The sequence below is a fragment of the Phaethon aethereus genome (assembly GCF_964289735.1).
Source record: "Phaethon aethereus genome assembly, chromosome: 7".
NCBI classification, from domain to species: domain Eukaryota; kingdom Metazoa; phylum Chordata; class Aves; order Phaethontiformes; family Phaethontidae; genus Phaethon; species Phaethon aethereus.
In genome coordinates this window covers 2,129,207-2,147,458 of record NC_138583.1, presented here as the reverse complement: position 1 = coordinate 2,147,458, position 18,252 = coordinate 2,129,207, and the positions used below count along the sequence as shown (strand labels likewise).

Genomic DNA, 18,252 nt, shown 5'->3' with positions numbered 1-18,252 from the left:
ATATTAAGGGTGCGGATGGAGGAAAAAGGCGACTTTTTTCTTTTTTTTCTTAAACTCTAAGAAAAACAGAAAGTCTGTAATCAGAGAAGACAACCATAAATTGTTCCAAAGCCTTCAAAAGTGGGGGAAGAAAGGTCAAGGTTTTTGCATTTTCAAAGTTTTTCGGGTTTATGGGAAAAAAAAAAAAAGGACTTTTTAAGCTTGGCTGTTCATCATCTACAGCAAGTCTTTCCATTTGCAAACAAATTCCCCTCTTTCACCCATGGAAACTAAAATTATTCGGCTGTTTGATAAATAATGTGCAAGAAGACACTGTTTTCCAAAGGAGATTTGCATTCATCCAGAGCAAATACATTTCTACAATAAATACCAATTCAGGTATTTAATCCCAGATACGCAGCACTCGGATGGGGGTAAGGCACGCAGCTATGTCCAAGCAGCACCCTGGCAGCAGGTATCTTTTCCAACTACGTTAATCCTCCAATACTTAAACATAAATATGTTGATTTTCTCTACCAAAATACGGTACAGCAAAACGATTTTGCCGCTGGTTCAACGCTGTTCAGTGACAGAGCCGTGAGCATGCACACCAGAGGCACCGGGCACTAAAATCTAGCTAAAAAAATCCTAGATTTTTTCGGAAGGCGCAGCCCAGGGCATGATGCTTGAAGAGTCAGAAAGGTCAAGAAGGGCTTTTTCAGCTGAAGAAAAATACTGAAAAGCAGGCACTAAGGAAGAAAAATTAGGAAAACATTGAGGACAGCATTAAAAATGTCATTATTAAACTTCCAGGCTCTAGTGCTATGTGGTGCCTCTCGCGTCCCAGACACACAGCAAAGGTGGGATGATATGCACCAGCCTACTAGAAAACAGAGATAAAAATTGTTGCCCATACAGAATAACTGATGAATTTGTGTCCTTCACCCCTTGCAGAGCGTGAGCACCATTAACCCTTGCTTCCCTGCCTCTCCCGGACGGCCACCCCCTGCCAATAGCTTGGTTTATGCGAAGCAGAGGCTGAGCTGACCACAAGCCTGTGCATTTATTTTGACTCAACATCCACCCATTTAAATCTTTCTTCTCGTCTTAGCCTGTAATTTGGATGAACCACGCAGGAACTTTGCATCAAATGGGTTTTGGGGAAGCAACTGCAAATTATTTGAGAGGACTGTCCTACAGGCCGACATAAACCTCATCTCCTTACGACATCGAGCTACCAAAACCCAAGTAAAACAAAAACTAAGTCTTCCGCTGCAGAAACATATTACTTGTTGACTCACGCATTATGTTTGGCAAGCACGAGGATAAACAACGCAATAAAATCAGGGGCCAGGCAGCGCTGTTCCAGCAGAGATGGCATTACAGCCAAACTAAATCAACCTCTGTGCTGGAAGGGATGCTCGGCTTCCCACCACGGTACCAATCACCACAGCACTACCCAACGGTTTGGGAGGCGTTAACAAAGTCAGCTATACGTTACGTTGACGCTTGTTAATATGTGATGTTGAGAAATATTAATGTAATTAAAAAAATGTAACGGGGCAAGACAGAAGGGTCAGGTTTGGGTGGTGGGAAAAGCTGTGCCGGGGTCTAGTAGCGACTCCCAAACGCTGGGACTGGCGCTATAGGTGCAACCTAAAGCTGCTTGGAGATTGGCGTCAACTGCATCGATCTACAGCTGGAGAAACCTCCATCCCCACCACATGGGCCTGGGAATGGGGTAAATTATGGGCTCCAGAAAGCTAATTCCTGGCTGAAGGTTTCTTGGCAAAAAAAAACAAAACCAAAACCCAAACCACAGCGTAGGGGTAGCCTGGGTTTGAATGCGCAGAAGCTGAACTGACCAGGCTTGTTTCTACTCTCACGTATCTAAATTACAAGCGATTTCGTTGATGGGAGTGACCTCGCACCAGTCAGAGCCCAGCGCAAGAGGAAAGGAAATTACCCCAAGTTTTGTTAATCCTCGAGTTATCCAAGGATCTCTTTGTAGTATTTCCATCAGTTCAAGAAATGAAATTATGTTATCAAACACCGATCTTTTTTTCCTCCCTGCTGTCTTTATAATGCCATTTCCAAGTTCGATTTGGATAACGGGCAATTAAACCAGCTTTTTTTCTGGCTTCTGGGTTTTAGCTAACAGTTTAAAAAAAATATTTAAAGAATGTAGGACAGAAGTGTTTGCATTATTCAGAGCACCGCATCAAAAGAAAAACTGCATGAAATCTTGACATTAAGAAAGAGATATTTTTTCCCCTGCCTCAAACTGTGCCAAATCAGTCACTTCTATCCAACCCCCGTTAGAGCAGAGAGGCTAAAATAAAGTTACTGCTGCTTAGTTTCAATATGTTGGATACTGTTAAATACAAAATGCATAATATCATAGTAGAGATTTTTTTTTTTTTCATTAGTTTATGTAAAACATGATATGCTAAGTCAAAGACAAACCCAGAGGGAATAACAAGGGTGATTCCAAGCAGGAAACTGGGAGCCATATCTCAGTGCAGACTGGGAAGAGCAGCCTCTCTTGCCATAGCAGCCCCCTAAGGATACAGGGTTATCCCCAGAAATGCTGCTTTTGTGCCTCATTTCTTGATGTTTGTTAGGGGTTTTTTTTCCCCCTGCCATGAAACTTCAAGTGTCCCTCAAAAAGTTTTATTGACTTTATTCTTCTCCTTAACTCTTGATAAGGAGCTTAATGCTGGTTATGTGATCCAAGCAAATTAAACTATCTGTTTCTGGCTAGGCATGCGGTTTTGAGATAGGCAAATTTAATTCATAGCACATCGAGTTAATATGCCTTTTCTCTCTAAATCTGAGCACTTCTCTGGCAGTAAAGGAAATGAAGCTTATCTATGAATATGCAATTATTCTGTATGACAAACGTCTGATTTGTTCAGATTACAGAATTTATCTGTATACTAAATAAAAAGGCAAAGAAATAACAATGTCCTGTCAGTGCTCTTAGGGAAGAAAAAAAATAATAAAAAAAAAAAATCAATTTACATGTCTGCAGCACCATTTCTTAAAATCCTTGGCAGAGGTGGTACACACGAACATTTTTCTATAAACATAGTTATTAGGGCTGCTCATGATGGCAAGGCACGTATGAGAAAAAACACGGAATGAAGTAAAATACTGTTGTACACAGAGATTTCCTGCAGTTAAATCACACAGGGCTACATTTCAAAAGGTTTTATTAACAGCTTCTGTAATACTTAAATGACATGCAATTCCGCAGACCCAAACAGAGTGCTACGTGAATAACCTATGTGGGCAAACTGCCTGCAATGGAACTCAAATATTTTTACATTCATTTTACACATTCACTTACAGGGCAGGAACAGGGGGTTGTGGTTTGTTTGGGGCAATTTTTTTTTTTTGTATGGTGCCTTTTTTTGGGTTGTTTTAATTTTTGTTTGGTTGGGGTGTTTTGGGTTTTTTTTTGGTTGTTGTTTGGTGTTTTTTGTGTGGCTTGGGTTTGGTTTGTTGGGGTTTTTTTTTGTTTTGTTTATTTATTTATTAAATAAAGACTCCTCAAAAGCCTGACACTAATGAGATCCTCGTTATAGCCAGGTAGGCAAAGCGCAACTCCATCCAGACCATCAAATACCTCAACGTTTATTCCATCGCCCCTCCCTGCTGTAACTCTTACAGGAACAGCTTTTCCAACACACCTCCTTTCAGGCATGATATTGCCCGCTAACGCAAGTGTCCCACCAAATTTGAAAGGAGATGACCTTTTCACATCCCACCCTCTCCACCACTGAACCAGGGGTTGGAGAAGAAGGTTTCCCTTCTGCACACTCCAGGAAATGATTGTTTCGCTCCCCAGTTGGATAGAAATCCAATTAAAAATATGTAAGTCTGTTCAAAACTGGGTTCATTTTTCACACAGCTCCTCTCGTCATCCTGACGTGCTGGACCAGTCAACCGTAACTGGAAGCAAAATTGTGAAGCTGTTCTTTCGGAAGAAAGAGCCTGGATATTGCCAGCAGAAGGCTCGCAGACTCTGAACTCATTAGGTCTCAAAATTAAAAGCACTTACCTCTTCAAGGACATCTGCAAGCTTACTAAGTATCTCCTCAGGAAGGCTCTGGAATGTGGGAACACTGCAACACAAGAGAAACCTCGATTAATGGATCCCTCTATATATTTTATAAATCTAGCTGCATTTCTCTCATCTTTCAGAGATACTTTGCCCTCATTGTTTGGGGCTGAGCAAGTGTCCACCAGAAAACCAGCATATATAATGCAAATCTGGTCATCTTGTAGCAGCCAAGACATATTTCGTTATGATGAGAGACCACTTGCAGTAAACATCTGGAGAACCACTCGTAAAACTGGTAATCAACTAAGAATCAGTTAAGGATTTACTGGAATTAATCTGTGCCACAAACCTGCTCAGTCACATGTATGACTCTGCAAATTTTTCCTTCTTTGCTTCCATCCCACCGGAAATAAATAATAAAAAAAAAAAGTGGGGGCAGAAAAGATCAGCTCTAACCAGCAACAGATAAAGGATTGACTGAAACAACACGCAGACATAACAAATGAAGAGCATGAAGCCATCAAGGGTACAGGGTAAGCAATAAAACAGCATCGAAGGACTGTTAGAATTATTGAAGACTTCATTGGGAACTTTACATCCAAGCTTGCTTGTTTTCTTTTGCCAAAAAAAGCAACTTCTCCTCTTGTTTGGTAGCATTTCCCTCAGCAACAGGCCAGGCTGGACCTACTGGTCGAGGCGCGAGGGTGATGCAGCAGTAACGAGCCCACTGGCCCAGGGTCCACAGGACTGAGATTTAATTCAGTCTGGGGCAGGATGAGGGATATGAAGTTGGGTCTCCAAATCTCCTGCAAGCAACCCTGACCTTGAAGCTGTATCTCCACTACCTTACAGGCTACCCAGCAAGGTTTTGGAGTCTCTCTCCTCAGAGATATTCAAAAGCCACCTGGACATAGTCCTATGTAACCAGCTCTAGGTGGCCCTGCTTAAGCAGTGGGGTTGGACCCGATGACCTCCAGAGGTCCCTCCCAACCTCAATCAGTCTGATTCTGCAATACCTTGGTCTCTTATTCTCCAGTTTCCATAGGGACTTGACGTTCATCAATATTCCCAAGTGATGCTAAACGAAACGCACAGACACGACGTACGTTCCAGAGGCAGGAAAGCAGCACTGTACCTGCTTTAATTAAAAACGCTTGTCATTGGTGGACTAGTTAGCAATGCATCTACACGAAATATTAGCCCAAGCCTAGCACTGAGCTGATAAAGCTCTACCGAGGCTATTTCTAAGAACGGTTCGCTCAAGAGTTGCTTTATCACGGTCCATTACATGGTGGAAACATAGTCCTCTGCTCCTGATATTACATGGAGACCCCCAGCGTGTTGCTCCGATTTCAGGAACACTGATGGTCAGGTGCAAGGCAAGGAGGGAGGGGGCTGCTGGGCTGAGGTTGTATTTACCTCTGGGCTGAGAGGTAAATACAACCCAAAACAAATCATGTTCTTCCTTTCACACAGGGTTTCACTTTTACTTTGGATCACATAAAGGCATAAAGCTGAAAACCCCAAACCTAACCCATACATTTTTTGCTATCCTGGAGACCACGTCCTGGTATGTGCCTTTGGGGTAGCCACCCCACCTATGTTCCAGGAGCCCTAAACGCCTTCTGGATGCGTAATTTGGTGGCTGCTTCTGCACCCAGAGAAAACCAATCCACAGAAGCAAAGGGAGCTCTGAAGACCTTGCAGAAGGCGTGATAGCAAAACCCAGTATTTTGCCTGCGGCCAAGCACGAAATGCCTGCTGAACTTAATCTGTGAGCACCATTAAAGCAGAATTTGCTTTTATTGGCTTCACCATATGCTATGCTGCAGCAGAATTAGAAAGTTTGGAAGCCTTCATTATTTGTTTTAAAAAAATTAAGTAACTTCAGCTGAATGTGTTAATTGATAACAAGAGAGAACTGGCCAACTAAGTGTAGAAAAACACGATTGTTCATGCTCTCAATAGCATCTTCTGTTTTTCCCTTAGGAAGCACTATTTTCACTGGGAACTCATGGGTCCACAATGTAACAAGAGCAAACAGAAACGACTAAAAAGGAAATATATGATGTCTGGGCCTAAGCATAAAATGCAAGTTCATTATGCCAACTCTAGCATTCCCAGGTGAGGAATAAACTGATGGGAGAAGATAATACTCCCAGACATCTGGACAAATTTTACTGTGGTTGCACCATTACACTCTCAAATTGGGGGAGAATGCATCACTGCATATTTTTTACATATAATTATGTCTGTGCCGTCCAAGGGAGGGTAGTGGAAGACCTCTATTATAGACCAAATGCATGAGAAACAGAAAACCAGCACATAAGCTCTGAACAAATTCTACATCTTACTACTGAAAACTTACGATATTAAGTAAACGAGGAAAATTTCCTAAGAGAAATACTTATGCCTTTAACACAGCAAAAGAGCAGATAATGGGAAAATCAACTTGTTGACAAAACAAACTCCAACTACATCACATCACAGAATTACATAATCACTATCACAGATTTACGGTGGTTTATGATGGGCCAGCATCCTTCTAAACAGCTAGAAGTGACAATACAGTCAAATTACATTTGGGTCTCATAAGAAGAGGTCTTACAGAACTGCCCAGCACTTCACGACCAAGAGCCCCCGTACTCAGCAGATGCTTTTATAAAATAGCAGAGAGAAAACAGTTACTGACCTACTAAAAGATACCACAAATTCAGGCCAAGAGAGCTGATGATAACATTGATAGAAGAACAAGATTTGAAAACATGCTCGAGTGTATAAGCCAGTATTGAATGCTTGGCTGGATTCTCCGGGTCAAGAAAAATAGACCCCCAGCCTCCCCATGACAACATTGAACAGATTTGTAAAATACATTCTTGCCTCCCTCCCCAAATCTGCCTGTATTATTTAAAGATTTGCATGCAAAGATCAACATTTTGGAGATTATTCCCATGTGGGTTCTTGCACTCAAAGGAAAATGGAGCCTCAGCTCTAAAGGGAGAGCTTAGATTGCAGCAAGTGGGAAAACATACGCTAGGAAGACAAACAGGAACAGAAGACTCAAAGGAAGTCTTTGAAGATGTTGCAGCACAGCAACAGGTAAGAAAAAATATTCTGTTTTCCACAACTTCGTGAAATTTGTGAAAAAGTCTGAAAATACACATAAGAGAACATTCAGCACTTGAGTTCAGATAAATTCATTATTTATGATAGAAGAAATCCCAGCAAATGCAGCTTAATCTTATCAAGAAATGACCTGGTCTGTCCCTAACAAAGCAGGATCAAGTAAACCCAGACTTTCTCTGACGAGTTCTTCTCCAGCTGCTTCTTAAAACCTGTCAATAATGAAGATTTCAAAACATCCATGTCATCTACTCTAGATAGTAACAATTGCTACAGGTAGCAAAAAAAAAAGTACTCTGTTATCTGATGTTGAAGCCTCTCAACAACATTTAACACTCATGACTCTTCTTTCTACCTGCAACACACATGAAGGACTTGATCACACTTCTCTCCACAACCATCTCCCACTTTGCCCAGGAACTATGTCTTTTGTAGACTAAGCACTAGCAACCTGCTCAGCCTTTCCTAGCAAGCTGTGTTTCCTGCAAGCCTGTTACCCAGTCCTCCTGTGGACTTTCTCCAGCTGCTTCTGATTCCATATAACAAGGGGAAATTTCTCCACCTGAACTGACTATACTCTCGAGAAGGTGCCCTGAAAGGGAAAGATCTGCACTCCAACACACCTGTGCAAAGGTGGGAACCCCATCTTGTTCATCCTGGGTGAGCACCTCCATCACTCTTGGTCCAGAAAGAAGATGACCAAGGTTTTCTCTGCTGCCTAATCCTTTAAATGTATTTTGAGAGAAACTGGTTCAGCATTTAATCACAGAAGAGGCTCCAGCTCTGCTACAATTTCCCCCCGAAGCAAACAGCTGAACGTGATCAGCACCTCACCACCTAACGCCTCTAACACTGATTAGTCAAAAACCCCAACCAAACAACCCACCCCTGTGTGACGAGTTTAGGGAATAAAGCTGGAAATGGAATAGAGATGCTTTCACAACTGACATTTCACTCACCTGCAGCCTCCCCCTGCTCCTCAAAGTTATTGATGGTGATATGGGTGCTAAAAAATATTTCTAGCAAACTATTTATGTCTATTTTATATGCCCTCTTTGCTGAACTACAGTCCAAGGTCCACATGAGGAGATGCCTCCAGGAGCCCCTACAAAGGTGCTGGTAGCACACAACAAGGCAATCCAGATCCGTAACTTAAGGAAAATGAGTTTTAACAGCAAATACCACGAAACTTGATTATTTTTTTTGATCAATCCACAATCATCACAATGTTTTATCACAAAAGAGATGTGACTGCCACCAGGGATAACAGGATGGGGAGAAACCTCTGGCCTTCTTCCCCGTCCCAAGCCTCATTAGATTCTCCTTTGACCACAAAAAGGAGAAGTAGCTGCACTGGTGGAGGAGCTGCTCACTCTGGCAAGGAGAGCTGACTTTTTGCTGGCTATATTCCGTGCTATTCAGCTATGGAATATTTTGTAGGTGATGGCAGTTGATGTAGCTGGTGAGGGCACCATGGGGAATTGCTTGCAGGAACGGCACAGCAGCAATTCCGGTTGGCTCTGAAGGCGACACGTTTTCACAGAGAGCTCAACATGCTGAACGGAGGCTGCCAAAATAGGGGGAAGCAGCTGCGCCAAAATGTCCATGTTGACTCTCTGTCATGATACAAAAGAGAAGACGCGCCCAACCTGAAGGCGGTGGAAGGAGACATGAAAGGTCAGGTTTCCGCCCCAGGTGATCTGCTCTTGACTTTTAGGTAGAAGCAACATCCTCCATTAGCAACTCTTTGATTCATCTTTTGATTCACCCCATGGGATTACTCCTGTACTAAACCAGCAAGGGCTTCCAAATAATCCTGGCTGTAACCCAGGGGGTTGATTTTACCCTAAAAAATACTCAGTGGCCCAGATGCCAGCACTCCGACAGGACATTTATCTTCCCACACGCATGAAAAGTGTGCAAGGTCCTTGGCTGTCTTCTGTCCTCAGCCCAACACAAAAGCAGCTATGCACTTTCTAAAGGCATTTCAAGGTGCGTTTCCCAAACTTTTGAAGGGCGTTCATTGAAAGTGTTCATCCAGCTTTGCAGTCGGCAGCAGACGGCCCTCGTGGGTTAACTCCGAAACAAACCCTTTATCTTGTATTATTGGCTGGCACCGTAACAAATGCAGTTGTTGTCACTGTTCTCTGCCTTAGGCCAGATGGGTAAGCATAGTTTAAAAATCAAAACAGATCAGTAAAAGGAAATGAAGTCTGTCTGCATTCCCTGAAACTCTTTTTTTTTTGCACCCAACTGGAACGAAGGTTGAAAAATGCTAACGTTTTTGTCCTTGCTTTGTCATTTGGGATGCCCCTACAGCACTGTCTCTCTGCTCCGAAAGAACTGAGACTAAATCTTACCTATCAGCTACCTATCAGCGGAAGCTGAAGCTTGATTTAGGATTCTCACAAAACCTGATGTCTTTAACAGCTCAAGTGGGAAATGCTACGTACAAGCAGCCACCCACTGGCCATCAAGTTGTGTCTGGTAGGGATTGCCGCCTCCGTCAGGATCATGGCCTTGAAAAAAAGAACTAAGAAACGTGTTTGCAGCCTTATTCATGAAAGTTTACAAAAATTTACTGTGCAATCTTTATTGCTGTCTTCTCTTTGCCTTCTTAAACTGGGACATGTTGCAGCAGAGAAACCCACATAGTCCCACCTTTCCCATGTTGACAACTGTCCCAAGATCTGGTTGGTATCAGTGAAAGTGGGATCGTGCAGAAGATAGCTTCAGAAGGAACAAAAAAAAAATCCCTATTGGTCCTATGCCACACATACCTTAGGGGACAGATCCTGTGTCTTTCATGTATGTTAATACAGCCATACAGAGCAAAAAGAGTGCTGATTATGGACTAAACCCTAACCCAAGCCAGGAAGGCAGAATGCCGAAGCACAAAGCAAGACCTGCCTCTATCTTTTGCATCGTCCCATGTGTGGTTTTTCATTCCAGTCCTTTAAAACTGCATTTTCCATCCTGGTAAGAAAGCTGCACGCTGAGTTTCAGATCATCAGCAAAACCATCTCCCAGGGTGCTCAGAGATGCCACGGGGATTATCCGGTGTTGGACGTGCCCAGCAATGCCAGAGCGCTGAGATCATTCAGTGACTGGACCGTGTATCGGCTTGCTGGGGAGAAAATGCAAAAAATTTTGTGGAGGTGGAGGATAGGGAGTCTCTTTTGAACAGTGAGAACAACTGCAAATAGTGCCTGAAGCCAAGACAGCTGGTGGATGCCTCTGTGCAAGAGCCAGCGTGCAGGAGAGGCAAGCGTGCGGAGTGAGAGAGCTGTATATTCATTTTGTATTGCGAACTGTTGCATCAAAATAAATTCCTCTTTTCCGTCAGATTAATAGGTATTATTTGGAGGATAAACTGTTGGGTTTTTTTCATACGTAGGACCCACCACAATAGAAGTGGCAGAAAATAAGTTCAGAAAAGATATATTTAGTTCTCCAGAAACTCAATCCTTACCGTATTACAAATGTAATTGGTAAGACAGGGCTAGTTTTCCCGAAGTAATTTCCTGCACATTTTGCTTAGCTTAAAGAATATTAGAGAAGAAGGAGAAAGGGAGATGGAGAGCGACAGTTGCGCACGCTCGCACTAATTACACTTACGTCTGGCCTTGAAAGCAGCTCACACAACGCAACTCTTAGGAAGAGAGAATAGATTTGCTCTGCAGGTGCTGCAGGTGACTCGTCTGCTGTGCTAAAGCCACAAAAGCCTTAAAATCATTTGCATCTGGGAGAGGGTGAGGACCTTATAGCTACAGATTTAAAGCTCCGCCACTCGTAACACAGACCTTATTCTGGTAAATAAACTCCTGAAAGGGGTTTGTAGTCAATTGTTTTCTCCCAGACATCTGGTTCTATACGTGCCAGACGTATGGACATGGGGGAGATGCAGAAGGCAAAGGAACTTTTTCCTTACGAGCAAAAGACTAAAGTAAAGCAAGTGCGAAGGGTTGCGTTTTTTCCCTCTCGTGATGAACGGGTGATCACGATGCTGACGGATGAAGTGGTCTGCTGACATCACGAGGCCAAAACGCTGACGTCCCTGCGGGGAACGTGCATGGAGCACGTGAAATGATCACAAAAGGACGCGGGTGCACACCCTGTTTCGGTCCCGGTTCTGTTTATGCTCAACAGGCTGCTCAGGCACTCCGGAGTATTCTTTCCCCTTCTGTCAACCCCTGTCTTGCCCTGACGGGGGGACATTTTCAGCCCTCCTACTGCATCTCATTTTGCAGTCACTGGGGAGATCGTACCATTTAAACAAAAAAATAAATTGTTGCTGTCATGATGAGAGAGAAGGAGAGAAATTAGCAGGTATGTAAACCCCTTCACCCATTTCGCATGCATCCAGTCAAGACTATTCATCCTGAAAAGGACAATTGCTCCCAAAGAGCTACAAAAGCTCAACAGCAGCGACTACTTCGGGAACATCACTAAACTTTAAGCAGGCACAGTTTTGGTTACTCGTCTCAGGACAGAAGATTCAGACTGCCCAGCAGTGCCGCTCTTCTGCCAGCCTATGGAGGAAACTCATACCTGCTATTACCATTTGAGTTACGGGATTTTTTTTCTGCTGTAGCAGCTGGTATTTCTTCGTATTTGCAAATCAAATTATACCTATAGCTCTAAAGGAAAGCTTCTGTACCTTCCAACTCACCCATCCCTTCCAGCATTATTATTTAGGGTATTAAAGATAATAGCTGTTGCAAGAAGCCTCACATCCCTGTGCCTTGCGTGTTTTCTTTCTATGATCCTGCATTCGCGATACAGCCAAAATTAAATTGTCCTTGGCTTGCAATCTAATTATTACCTCTTCAAAACAGTTTACTGTCAAGAAGTTTCTCTCCAGCATTTCTTCCCCATTCTCGGGGATATTTCATGGGAAATGAACCCTCACCCTTCAGCCTCCATGGACAATCACGGAGTGGATGCATCGAGCCCGACTTCTCCTCCTGCATCTCGACTGAAACTACAAATGCATCACTGCGGCACCGGAATACAGTCAAACAAAACCCGTTATCTCACACAAGATGCTAACACCGTGCCTCGAAAATGAAAGGCGTTTGCAACTGACTCTCATGCTGTGTCTCAAAAGAGATCCTTAAACACTGATCAATATTTTGAAGCCATGGTAGAGTTTAAAGAAGTGACAAGTCACATTTGCATGCACAGTCCTTTTTGTCCTGTTCCTCCAAATTGGGTATTTACATCTTCAAAAGCAACTGAAGCCAGACGTTTTGTCTCTAACAGATGTCTACTGCACTTGACAGAAAATTGTCATAATAATACCTTTTTCTGAAGACACTGACAATACTATTTCCAAAGCATGGACGCTGTTTCGTAATGCTCGCTGCCGTTGTAATGCTGCTTCCTGCCTGCCCCCTTTTAACCGTCACCACTAAATGAAAGTATTAAGAAGATTACCATAGTTTTCTGACTTCGTAATTACATATACACAGAAGAAAAATAAGCTGTAAATGTTTTTAAGGTCACCTGAATCACAAGCATTTCATGTTCTACTGGGCAACTTCTTTCAGTGCCCACCGAATTAAAGGGACCTGAGAGTTGGGTCCCTAATATTGAACTTTCGAAGAAAAATTACTCCCCGACACAGCTGTTGACTGAATCTACATGATTCACAAAGCGAGCATTAAAATATCTAAATACCTTCTTTTTTTCGTATTTTTAATTACCTCAAAAAGTCTCAGAAAACTTTTTGCACTATAGCAAATGAATTAACACAGGATAAAAAAAAAAAAAGGAACTCCTGCCCAACACATTCCTATGTGAGTGAGCAGGGCTGGCTGTGGTTGGCATCGTCATCGATTGCCAGATGCAGCAAAAAGCAGCAGAACTGGCTTCAGGGGTGATCCTGAGCTCCTCACTCTGGATCGATGCATCTGAGATGATTTACTGAGGGACAAGTCCAAACACAAGCACATTTGATCAGTAGATCATCATCGAAAATAGCCTTCCAGGCACTGACTTCACTACCTCCTCCGCAGAGAAATAAGCTACAAAAAAGGCACCAAGAGTCCAGAACAGTTTGCTCCTCTTAATGGTGGAAACCTAGGACAACCACGTTTGCATGAAATTATGAGAGTGTCCCCATGTAAATTCATCCCAAGGTGCCTGATAGAGGCATTTGAGGCCTTCCTACAGATAAGTAGCGTTGGTGCAAACCCCAGGTAACACAAACAAGTACTGCAAGACATCCAGGACATCCTAACCAGCCTAATTCAGTGATTCTAACCCAACACATTGATGGGCAAAAAAACCCTCCTCCTAATTTCTTACCTGCACAGCCCTGAGGCAGACTGAATAATTACTACTCAGTGGGAGACACAACAGGAACACTGACTTCGAGATTTGCCCGAGGCAAAAATACACAGTCAGAAAACCCCTTCCGATTTTAAGCGAAGTCATGCTCTCGGCAGTGTGCTCATTGGCCAGTCGCAGCAGAAAGGATGGCAGGCGCGTTATTGATTTGGGGGTGTAATTCAGGACATTTCTCCTCTGAGAAGCTCTGAAGGCTAACAGATGGCGGCTCATCTTAATGCTTTATTTCTAATGGCTTTTATTCATGCTCTTGGGAATGCTGCTGCTGCTGCTGCTCTTTGTCTTTTCGTAGAAGAGCTCTGGTTTCTCTGGATGTCTTTTTATAGGTGTTACAGGGACCTTTGCCCGAGGTGAGTTTGGATCTACTTGAAACATGTAATACTACATGTTTTTGGAGGCTCAGCATACCAAACACCTTTAAAACGCCTCTAAAACCGTGACTGGCACATCTCTCTTTCTCCAGGATATGCTTCAGTCCCCTTATTGAATTAAAGAAAAGCGAAGAATTATTTAATCTTTGAGCTTACGATGCTGTTGATTTTCTCCGCCCCTCAGTAAAACTTTTACATCTTGGGAGTCCAAAATTTGCTATGCACAGTAAGCCTCCATAGCATTTTTTGGCACTGAAAATAGACCGCAGCTGAAAGTGAATTAAATGTTGAGGATTTTCAAGTGGCTTGGATTGTATTGGAGAAACAATCAAATAAGCTTGACAGATTTGAACTAAGGTTTGAAAATTCAATTGTTTAAGAAAACATTATCTTGGGAATATTACAGACAGGGAAGCAATATAAAGTATAACAAAAATCCCAAACCAAAACAAAAAAAAAAAGATGTGCTGGGAAGACATTTTAAACTTTTCAATACGACTCTATTCGGCTGCTGTCAAACAACCTTTGCTTTTATCTCTTCCTTTGCATTTGCTCGAAGAACTGCCCATCCAAATTCTCGATGAGAAAACATCTCTGTTAAGACCGGGTGCAACCCTACGCCCAGGTTCGTCCCAAAGTCCCTGTTGGGAGCATGGCACCCAACCCACATAACCCTCCAACTGGAGCATCTTGGGTTTGGATGACCATCAGTGCGAGCACAGATCCAGCCACGTGGACGTACCACAATCCGCAACGCGCTCCAGGTAGGAAGTGGTTTGGAGAAGGGGGGGAAACTTTTTGGCAGGCAGTAAGCAGTGAGACCGACGGGCCGGTTACATTGGGTTGGTTACGTTACATCCATGTAATGGCTGCTCTTGTGCCAGAGAAGAAACTCTCGGGAAATTTTGTGTGGATCCAACATGTGTTGGATCCGTCCCCACTCGAATGGCAACAGATGTTTAACTTCGCTCTAAGCAGCACGTCCTATTTTTCCATTTTCTTTTCCTCTGCAACATGAAAGCTTCATTAACTTCTAACAATTTGTTTAATTAATTGCTAATCAACACATTACTGAAGATCAGCGCACTACACAAACACATTCGTTCTGTATCCCAAGAACAAATCTCTGCAGGCACACCGCTACTTCAGTCATTCTGAGCTGACAGGGGACTGAGATCATTGATACTCAAGGATCGTTTGCCCATGGTTGAACCTCTAAACCTCTAAACCTAAACCTCTAAACACTTGTCATGTTTCAAGAGTGATAAAGGCAATATTGAAACTTAAGTGTTTGGGAATTTTTAGTGGGTACTCCCTGAGGCCACATGGTTGATATTTAGATAGAGAAATAATACATGAGGAAGGCAGGACACAATTTCAGGACCTCTGTTGCAGACATGAAGCAAGCAAAACGGAAACCTGACCCTGAAATTAGCCCACAGGTAAGTCAGTGAAAGATAAAAGGACCGGGGAGAGGGATCTAAAATGTATGAAGCTGACATAATAATTTTTATAGAATCACAGAATCATTAAGGTTGGAAAAGACCTTTAAGATCATCAAGTCCAACCATCAACCCAACACCACCATGCCCACTAAACCATGTCCTGAAGTGCCACGTCCACACATTTTTTGAACACCTCCAGGGATTTTGGTGTCTCCACCACCTCCCTGGGCAGCCTGTTCCAACGTTCTCTTAGTAATTTTTCCTAATATCCGACCTAAACCTCCCCTGGTGCAACTTGAGGACATTTTCTCTTGTCCTATCACTAGTTAGTTGGTAGAAGAGACCAACACCCGCTTCACCACAACCTGCTTTCAGGTAGTTGTAGAGAGCGATGAGGGCTCCCCTCAGCCTCCTCCAGACTGAACAACCCCAGTTCCCTCAGCCGCTCCTCACAAGACTTGTGCTCCAGACCCCTCACCAGCTCCGTTGCCCTTCTCTGGACATGTTCCAGCACCTCAATGTCCTTCTGGTAGTGAGGGGCCCAACACTGAACACAGGATTCAAGGTGCGGCCTCACCAGTGCCGAGTACAGGGGCACAATCACTTCCCGGCTCCTGCTGGCCACACTATTTCTGATACAGGCCAGGACGCTGTTGGCCTTCTTGGCCACCTGGGCACACTGCCGGCTCATGTTCAGCCGGCTGTCAAACAGCACCCCCAGGTCCCTTTCCGCCAGGCAGCTCTCCAGCCACTCCTCCCCAAGCCTGTAGCGTTGCGTGGGGTTGTTGTGACCCAAGTGCAGGACCCGGCACTTGGCCTTATTAAACCTCATACAGGTGACCTCTGCCCATCGATCCAGCCTGTCCACATCCCTCTGCAGAGCCCTCCTGCCCTCCAGCAGATCAACACTCCCACCCAACTTGGTGTCATCTGCAAACTTACTGAGGGAGCACTTGATCCCCTCATCCAGATCATCTATAAAGATATTGAACAAGACCGGCCCCAGAACCGAGCCCTGGGGAACACCGCTTGTGACCGGCCGCCAGCTGGATTTAACGCCATTCACCACAACTCTTGGGTTTGGCCATCCAGCCAGTTCTTTACCCAGCGAAGAGTAAACCTGTCTAAGCTATGAGCCACCAGTTTCTCCAGGAGATGCTGTGGGAGACGCTGTCAAAGGCTTTACTAAAGTCCAGGTAGACAACATCCACAGCCTTTCCCTCATCCACTAGGCGGGTCACCTGGTCATAGAAGGAGATCAGGTTGGTCAAGCAGGACCTGCCTTTACCTTTTCTGGTGCTGAGTTTTTGCCCTGAGCCCTGTAACCCAGGATGTGCCACGCTGCCCCTGGCAGCATCCGGTGATCCTGGCTATGAGCGCAGCCTGTCCTCACGAAACAGTAAATCTAGCACCCTATCAAAAATTATTTTTAAAATATAATTTATGCCAGTCAGCTTTTTTTTTTGCACAGAAAGAAGGATGTCATGATAAGATTACGGCTCTGGCCGACAAAGGCAAATGTAGTTATTTACTGTGCATTGACTTATTCAAGGACACATGGCATCTTGATTAAAAAAGCCATTATGTATGTTTAGAAGGAAACACTTAAGATTAAAATCTGACTCCGTGACAGATATGAAAATACAGTTAAAAGAAGTGAGCAATGGTTGTTGAAAGCACTTGCCGTAAATCCATTTCTGTCATTTCTATGTTACTGATGATTATTCTTTAAGTTTACAGATGAGGCAATTTACTCTTCTCAGGTGATTAACGTTTAACAAAATGCCCTTTAATAGTCCCAAGTATTCAATAACTCATTTTTGGAACAGGCATGCAGATCACAGCTGCAGCATCAGAGCGAGCATGCAAGCATTGACTTAAAACACAACAAGGTCCTCCCTGATAACCTCCTCCAAAAAAGCTCTGTTAACATTTGCTGAAGTAACAAATTTGTCATTCAATATGTATTCAGAGTAATTTTTACCTACATGGGAGAAAGATCAGATCGTGAAGACCATCCTACAGGTGAAGGAAGGCCAGGTCCAGCGCAACTAGAAATCAGATAAACTGAGATTTTTGTCTCATTTCCCAGTTTCTAGCAATAAGACAAGTACTAGAACAGCATTATCTGGGACAGAGAGGTCTTCATTTGGGAGCCTATAAGACAAGGTTGGATATTTTCTTATAAAGACGTGCTTTTTCCTTTCTCTAATGACAATTCAGTGGCATGCGTCTATGGAGGTTGTGACGGACCTCAGTGGCTTAGAGAGAGTCACTTTTCAGTCGCCCCTTAGACATCCAGGCCCATGTGATGTCAGCAGTGAGAACAGTTTGCTTATGAAAGGTAAACACAGAGGAACAAAAGCTCCTGGACTTCTGGTGCCATTTGGAAGGGTAAATCCCATTAGCCTGGACTTAGAAATCCAGGTCATGGATAGCAACCTTGGTTCCACCAACAGAGGATGCGGGAGATGCTGAGCATCTCCCTGAAACTGCAGTGGAGTAGAGGCTGTGCTGGACAGGACATCTCCTCCCTCCACAGTGCTCTATGTTGGTTTGATTAGCTCAACCTCACCTCCTGTTTAGAAGGAGGGTTTGGACCAGGTGACCCCAGGGGCCCTCCAAACACGAACTACTCTGTTATTCTATGCTCCGAAAGAAAATGCTGATTTCTTCTCTACTTACCTACTCAAGATAAGGGCTTACACTTTATTTAGTTGTTTCAGATTTCAAGACAAACTGGTATCTGATCTCGCCCAAGTAGCCAAGAAAGCCAACAGCATCCTGGCCTGTATCGGCACTAGTGTGGCCAGCAGGAGCAGGGCAGGGATCGTGCCCCTGTACTGGGCACTGGTGAGGCCACACCTCGAATCCTGTGTTCAGTGTTGGGCCCCTCACTACAAGAAGGACG

General features: G+C 43.7%; 1 protein-coding gene across 2 annotated transcripts in view; it reads right to left on the bottom strand.

Moving 5' to 3' along the window:
* The window catches only part of PRKG1 (protein kinase cGMP-dependent 1), a gene marked incomplete at its 3' end in the record, with an annotated part of 511,845 nt that overhangs the window by 145,948 nt on the left and 347,645 nt on the right, over window positions 1-18,252 (bottom strand). For both annotated transcript variants that reach the window (XM_082002384.1, XM_082002383.1), the window contains exon 5: window positions 4,046-4,109. In XM_082002384.1, coding sequence (XP_081858510.1) covers window positions 4,046-4,109 — 64 coding nt within the window. The remainder of the gene's footprint in view (window positions 1-4,045; window positions 4,110-18,252) is intronic.